At 37.6% G+C, this 7,593-nt stretch overlaps 1 protein-coding gene across 1 annotated transcript; it reads left to right on the top strand.

Annotated features, from left to right (window-relative positions):
- Window positions 1–1,125: 1,125 nt before the first annotated feature.
- Window positions 1,126–6,457, top strand: MRPL15 (mitochondrial ribosomal protein L15; the record flags this gene model as incomplete). Its single annotated transcript, XM_010020427.1, has 4 exons — window positions 1,126–1,283; window positions 3,874–4,039; window positions 4,660–4,783; window positions 5,899–6,457. Coding segments are annotated over 4 exons (786 nt in total), but the record flags the coding sequence as incomplete, so codon positions are not given.
- Between the last annotated feature and the right edge of the window lie 1,136 nt (window positions 6,458–7,593).

The following is a 7,593-nucleotide window of genomic DNA, read 5'->3' as shown; positions in this document are numbered from 1 at the left end:
ACTGCAATGAATCTTAGCTTAAATGAGGAAAACTTTGTAAGATTAAATGGATGCATCAAAGCACAGATATGATCGGCCCCCTTGGAGCTGAGCAACGAGCTCTACCACATGCAGCATGGGTGCAAGGATTCTGAAACTTGTGGCTCTGTCTTATCCCTGGCAAAGTGTGAAGAAATCAAAGTGAGCCTTAGTGCTACAAATTCTTCAGTATATGAATAAAATAAAGTCACCTTACACAGAAAACGTTTTCCTGTCAGAGTGAGCAGGCACTGCTTCATTTAATAGGGGTTGCTACCAGCCCCTCATTTCTACCCTTGCTTACTGTCTGCTTTGTAATTCTAAAGATATTTCCATACCAATGAATGGTACCGAAGAGTGCAATTGACCAGAATTTTAAATTAAAGATTAAAAAGGTTTACCTTTGCTTATCTTTTTGATCCCATTTAGCTGTGCAAGTGCTTCTGCTGGCACAGGTAGGAGGTAAGTGCAAGAAGATTGCTGAACTGCAGCCTATGGCTGCAGTACTACTTTAAAGTGCTCAAGAAACTAGTAGTTTAGTATCACAACTTAAAAAATAATAAAGGTTTAAAATAAAATCTTTTCTTTTGATTTGTTGTCAGTAGAAAGTACAACAGTTGCAGACTGTTCAGAAAGTCTGAGTCCATGCAAAGAATTCTCTATGTGTGCACAGTCTGTTCCCCTTCCCTCTGAAGTAGAATTAATTTGGGTTTCTTTTCTTTGATTTCTTTTCCCATTGTCAGTTTTGGGAAATTCTGAGCACTGAGTAACTTTCTGATGAAATAGGAGGAAATGTCAATAGTTAATTCAGGAAAATTCTCTAACTTGGAGAGTGCAGGGTATAAGAGGAAGGATTAAAAACTGGTATTCCTTGTATAGCAGTATGTGTTCATGTAAACTTTCAGACTATTCGTGGTGCCTGCCTGGAGCTGTGCTCTGCAAAAATCACATTAACTCCTTTTCTGTTTTTCCCCTTAGAAAAGAGCTGTCTCTTAATTTTTCCTCCAGGATCAGCATTTTATTTAGTTGTTTGTATCTGAAATCTTACATTTTATAGATACTTCTCTCCAAAGTAGTTGACTAAATGTATTGTTGATTGTTTTCAAGGAGAAAAGACGTGGCCGTGGAAGATATGGAGGTAGGAAGTGTGGTCGAGGTCACAAAGGAGAAAGACAAAGAGGAAATCGCCCCCGATTAGGCTTTGAGGGTGGCCAAACTCCATTTTACTTGGCCATACCAAAATATGGGTTTAATGAGGGACATAGGTAAGTTCATTCCCATTTGTTTACAAATTAATAATTTTCTGCTTTTCTTGATCTTTCTCCTGAAGCCAGAATCTAATATGTCAAAACAGGCCTAACTGAAAATGAGAATTCCTCTCAGACTGTTAGCTTCCTTACCAGCAGAATCTCCCACTTCTTGTGAGATTATGTTTTTGTTAATGAATTAACTTACTTTCTATTGGTGTACAGCTTTGCTTATTAACCCTTTTCTTTCCATAATCTCCCTTCCCCCTCCAGCTGATTGTGTTTTTCCTCTGACAGCACTCCTCTGTATGTGCTTGTTTCTCTCAGCCTGTCAGCACAGCAGGTAACCTATCAAACTGACAGTGAAAAGCCCCACTGACTCAAGCAAGGATGCTGGGCATGGAAATGTAATCCATAGCCTTGTTTTGTTATTTCTCTTTGCTTTAGTCACCTGAAACTCTGATCTGCTGCTAGCCAAACAATTCTGCTTCTCTTCATGACTCTACTTTCTTAACCCTGCAACACCGCAGTCTTTTGTCTGTCTGTACTCAATCTGTTTCACCTAGGATCTTAACAAGCACTTTGATATCAAATCTGCTGGATGCGGCCATTAAGTCACATTTCTCTATTGTTCTCCTCAGCCATTCTGCCTTGCTTGACACTCTGTCCTCTTTTCACATTGTTCTTGTTTGTGCTATGTCCATCTTCCAACTTTTTAAAGTTTAAAATTACTCTTCTAATTTGTCTTTTTCTCCAGTCACTCTTCACAGCTGGAGAGCCATGTGCCAGTGTTCTATTAATTTCCTTCCCTCATACTGACAATTAAAAAAAAATTAATTGTGGTGGGGTTTTTTTGGTGTTGTTTAAAGCTGGTTTTGTTTTCTAAGATAGCATGTGTGTTATCTGAGCCACTAACCATTTTGTTGCTTTAGGTATGGTCATGAAATATTCTATACCCATACAATGCTGTTACAGGCAATAGTAACAAAAATATGCCACACCTAGCAGACGTTTCAAGAATGAAAAGACCAATGTGTATTTGCTTGTGAATTGTTAAACTTGCAGTTTGGTGAAGTTATATCAGCAAATGAAACAAATAGTTGTGCATTTTTATATTTCCATGCTCCTTCATGCATGCACTATAGCTTACAGACCTGTCCTGGTTATTAAAGGTTTTATCTGAGTCTTACTAGCTTTGAAGTGTGTTTCAATCTTTGTTTCCAAGTACTGTCATTTCCTTCTGTTTGTTTACATTATTATAAGAGTAAATGAGAAGCACCTTAGAAGACAAAATGTAGATCTGCAGTCCTACAAAGGAAATGCTGCAGAATGCAGACATTGAGCTTCTTATGTTGACAGTGACCACAAGTTTATCAATAACCAACAGCAAAAATCCAAGCTTCTGCAGTGACAAGAAATTGATAGCCTTGCTCTTTTTAACCAAAAAGAGCCTTGCTCTTTTTAACTTACTCTGACAGCATGTGGAAACAAGAAAAGTATTCCTTAATTTCTTTTCAATATTGTTTGCAAAATTTCCATGTCAGGCAATTGTAAATGTTTGTCTAGTGAACATGTTAAGTGCACTCGAGAGACACTATCATGGCCAGATGGGAGCATGTTGAGCAATGTTTATCTTCAGCTCACTCTTCTCACTGTCTGCAGTGGTGTTCCTCTACTTCTTGAACTTCTGCTCTGTTAGGAACTGTCTGACAGTACAAATTCTCTTACTTGTCTTTCTTACTTAGCTTGCTAATAAAAGATAAACTGCTTCTCAGTTTGACTGCTACCACTCACCAGTTTCCAATAGCAGCAGTGAAACTGATTGAGAGTTTTAAGCGTCAGCATCAGTGGTATGCAGGAGGCATAGACACTGGGGTGGGGAAAACTGTTCTGAGGATTGGCTTCTATACTAAATTTGGAACTGCATAAACCCCAAAATTCTGCTGAAGCTGATGGCTGTTGATGAAATATTCCAGCTTTCTCTGGGGATATGGGATAATGTGTATTTTCGCGATGTTTCTCTTTCTTGATGGTACTTTGAGGAAGATTCCATTCTGTACTGGTGAGATGTCAGATACAGTGGGAATGGACTGAAAATATTTTGTTGGATATAGGCAAGCTGTGCAGGAGCATATGCTGGGTTTGGTTTAATAGTCTTTTGTATGGAAGGAGAGGGTACATTTGGTTTTGACTGTGTTTTATTGTCTTGGGGTTGGTTTTTGGGGTGGGGGGATTTTCTGAATGTATCGGTGAAGCTACCAAGCCGCATTCACTTTGAACATGGTAGTTATTTAGAATCTTGTTTGCTTCCCAGGAAATGCTGACATTTTGATTCCTTCATTGATTAATATCATATTGGAGGTGGGGCTGTGTGAGGAAACCTGAAATCATAATGGAATCCTGGGCTGTAACTAGGCTTCTATTTGCATTAAACTTAAAATTTTGCCTTATAGATGGGTGTGTTTTAAACATTTCCTTGGTAGTTTTAGGAGCAGGTAGAAAATGGAATACAGTGTACAGTACCTCAGTTGACCAGCTCCAATTAAAGCTTCAATTTTGTAATTTTCTGATTGTTTTGTTTGGTGTTTTTTTGTTTTCCTCTCCCCAGCTGCAGACGTCAGTATCAACCGCTCAGTCTTCAGAGGTTGCAGTACCTGATTGACTTGGGTAGAGTTGACCCCACACAACCAATTGACTTAACACAGCTCATTAATGCCAGAGGTGTAACGGTGCAACCTCTCAAAAGGGATTATGGTGTCCAGCTGGTGGAGGAGGTATGTGTAGAAGACACTTACTACTTCAGGCAGTATAAAGCCTTGGGTTTTCAGTTTTTCCATACGAGGCTGTCAGATTCTTTGCCAGGTTAGACAGAGTCTTGGGCGATGCAGTCTAGTGTGAGGTGTCCCTGACCCCTGCAAGGGGGTTGGAACTAGATGATTTGAAGATCCTTTCCAACCCAAACCGTTCTACGATTCTGTTTTGGAAGCATCTTTGCATCCTGCATTAGTTTGCTGTGGAATTTTTGTGGTAATAAATCCACTAGAGGGCACTGTGTGTTAGCAAAACCCCCCCAGGATGGTGTTTTAAGACCTGAGAGACTGCAAAAGTGATGGTGAAGGAGCACAAAAGAAGAGGTCGAACAAGTATTTTGTACAGAAGACTAGAATGTACTGAAGGGAATGCATGCATATTTTGGAGAGGCAAAGGTTTTGATTTTTTTTTCAGCCCAGATTAAATAGCTGAAAGCAATTTGATTACCTGTCTTGGTGCAGGGAACAGACAAATCGTAATATTTTGCTGGATTTAATATTTCTTACAGCTCTGCAGAGAAGAATAAATGTATGTCATGAAATACTCATTTTAATGTTATTCTAATATGTGTTGAAATTTCCAGGGTGCTGATATTTTTTCAGCAAAAATAAATATCGAAGTGCAGAGGGCATCTGAATTAGCAATTGCAGCCATAGAAAAAAATGGAGGTGTTGTAACAACATCATTCTATGATCCAAGGAGTTTGGGTAAGAATTTCTCATCCACTTCTTCCATTCTAAAAGCTTCTATAACACACTGCTATAGAAATTTTGAACTGTAATGCATCCTCAGTTTTGCTGTTCAGCCCTAGCAATGTTAGCATTCATTTACTAATCAGCCAGTTAAAGAAGTCCAAGAAGCTTTGTAAGCAGAGGAACTAATAAAAGATTTTATTTTAATTTTTGTCTTCTTTCTCACATCTTCAATAACAATAAGAAGATTCAGGAAGAAAGATTTGAAAAACACTGTGTGTGTTTATATTTTTAATTTAAAATACTTTCCAGTTAAAGTGAGGAAATAACTAAGTTACAGAAGCTCAGAGTTGTTCCAGTCAAAATGGCTATTGTTTTCAGAACACTTTCACTGAAGAATGAGGCTTTGCTTTGCTTGAGGCTGCATCCTGCCTAATATTCATTCATGCAGTTTTTATTGACAATAATGGAGCTTTCATGTGTGAATGAGGCTGAGAGCAAGAGGAATAGACATTTTTGGTGTGCAAAATATATTACCATGGAGTGATACAAGTTCTTTCTTTGGTTTTTTTTTTTTTTTTTTTATTCTATTCCAATTGGGAAAATAATCAAGATACTGAGGTTAAAAGGAACTGGAATGTAATTGCCAAATTCAGTAAAACTTGAGGAGAAGAGGATAGTCTCACAAGTGACTAAATAGGTGCATGTGCCATTCATTCTTGATTTAAAAGTACTTATGGAAACACCAAATTTGACATTTGTTGGTATGTTGTGTAAGTAGCCATGCAAATGCATTGCTTCTAACCTGAAAGTCAGTTCTTTAAATAAATGGTGGCATCTAGCTTAGTATCTTTCCAAAGTAGACATTCTAAATGTGTTAGAAGTAATGGTTCATCCTGACTGTCACTATAAATATGAGTTCAGAAGTTGTTCGATTAAGTGAAACCGTTAAACCACTATCTCAGTCTGAACAAGAGCATTCTTAAGATTTGGGGGTTTTGCTTGATACTTGTAATAAGAGTTGAAAAATTTATTCAGCAGAAAATACCAAATCAAGAAGATGTCATTTAATGTCTTTAAATATGTCTGATAAAGCATAGTATCTAATGTTCTCTCATGTTTGCCCACAGAAATTTTATGTAAGCCAGTAGTATTCTTCCTGCGTGGCCAGCCTATTCCAAAGCGAATGCTTCCACCTGAAGATCTGGTCCGTTACTACATGGATGCTGGGAATCGCGGGTACTTGGCAGATCCATGTAAGGTTGCAGAAGCCAGGCTTGAACTTGCCAAGAAATACGGCTACATCTTACCAGACATAACTAAGGATGAACTCTTCAAAATGTTAAGCATGCGCAAGGATCCTAGGCAGATATTTTTTGGTCTTGCTCCAGGGTGGATCGTAAACATGGCAGACAAGAAAGTTCTAAAACCAACTGATGAGAGGCTGTTAAAATACTATAGCTCATGATTTCAGGACTGGAGACAACTGCAGGTGTACAGGAAACATCTGGGTATGAAATAATGGATACCAAGTGGTGTTTGTTTTTTTTAAGACTCCCGTTATACTAGAGAAAACATAAATTTTTGTTCTTCTGGGGTAGCTCTCAATTATTGTCATGATACATTGTATGAAAAGTCTTTAACATTTGGAAACAGTGTAGAGTCTGGCATCAAGTGTGTGTTGGAGCACTTTCTATTGCAGTGATTTGCTAGTTACTTTATCAGGTGGAATGTTCTGATGTTACATTTATTTCAGAGGATGATTCCAAAGAGTAACTTGACCTAATAATTAGTTTATATATCCCCCCCCCAAATTTAAAATCAGAAATACCGCTGTACAGAACTCCTGTTAGTTTTACAATCATATTGCATACAGTTTTCTAACACATAAATTACAATGTTATCTTGAATGCCTATTGAGGTATTCACCTTTTTTTGGATGGAGAAAATTAAAACCAACTAGAAGTAACGATGTACAGAAGAATTCATTAACCTCTTCAGTACTGTAGCAATGTTTTGCATTTTGCCACTGCTATTGATAGCAGTAGAGCTTGAAAGTGTCTTGATTTTTGCCTTATTCCTTCTGATGGAATTGAGAAGGGTAGGGTATACAGTTTAAAAGAACTTTCTATCTAAATTTAGAAGGGGAAAAAAAAAGATAGCTATCTTAAATCAATGGCTTTTATTATTCAACCAGAATTTAAAACTTGTCCAGTCACGAATGTAATGTCATTAATGAAAATGCGTAGCAGAATCTGGAGTCAATGAATATTAGAAAGTGGCCATAGATTGTGAAGGATGAGGATGTGGTGAACAAAGTACACAATTAGGATTCAATTTTCAGCTTGATCACAGATTGCATATGTGACAGTGGGCAAATTAATTAAGATGGTGTAAGAAGTTACGAGCAAATTGTTTTTGTCTGTGTATCAGGTTGGTGTCATTAAAATCTTGAAAAATATTTTCCAACAAATGTTTGTATTGTCAGTCTCTGCAGAATGCTGTATTATTGCTATGCAAGAGTATTCTAGGTTCCACTCAGAAGTTTAGGATTGGGCGTTTAGGACGGTGAACCAAGGAGTAAACTGAATGGTGAGAGAGGAAACTAAGTTATCGGAACTTACTCTGATTCCTCAGAAATTAATGAGATGCCTCATAGTTACATGAACTTCAATAGAACCTGAATTTGGCTTTAAAATAGGGATAATTTGATTATTAGGATGTAGGAAACAACCCAGAAGACCAGAACACAAAAAGTCATTTTGCTTCCCAATTTTTATGTGCCTTTGGAAGTGCTATTTACAGTTTCCTGTAGCTGCCAAACC

This window comes from Nestor notabilis, unplaced genomic scaffold, assembly GCF_000696875.1.
Source record: "Nestor notabilis isolate BGI_N333 unplaced genomic scaffold, ASM69687v1 scaffold9728, whole genome shotgun sequence".
Taxonomy (NCBI): Eukaryota; Metazoa; Chordata; class Aves; order Psittaciformes; family Psittacidae; genus Nestor; species Nestor notabilis.
Note: the sequence above shows the minus strand (reverse complement) of the source record. Positions and strands in the feature narration are given on the sequence as shown.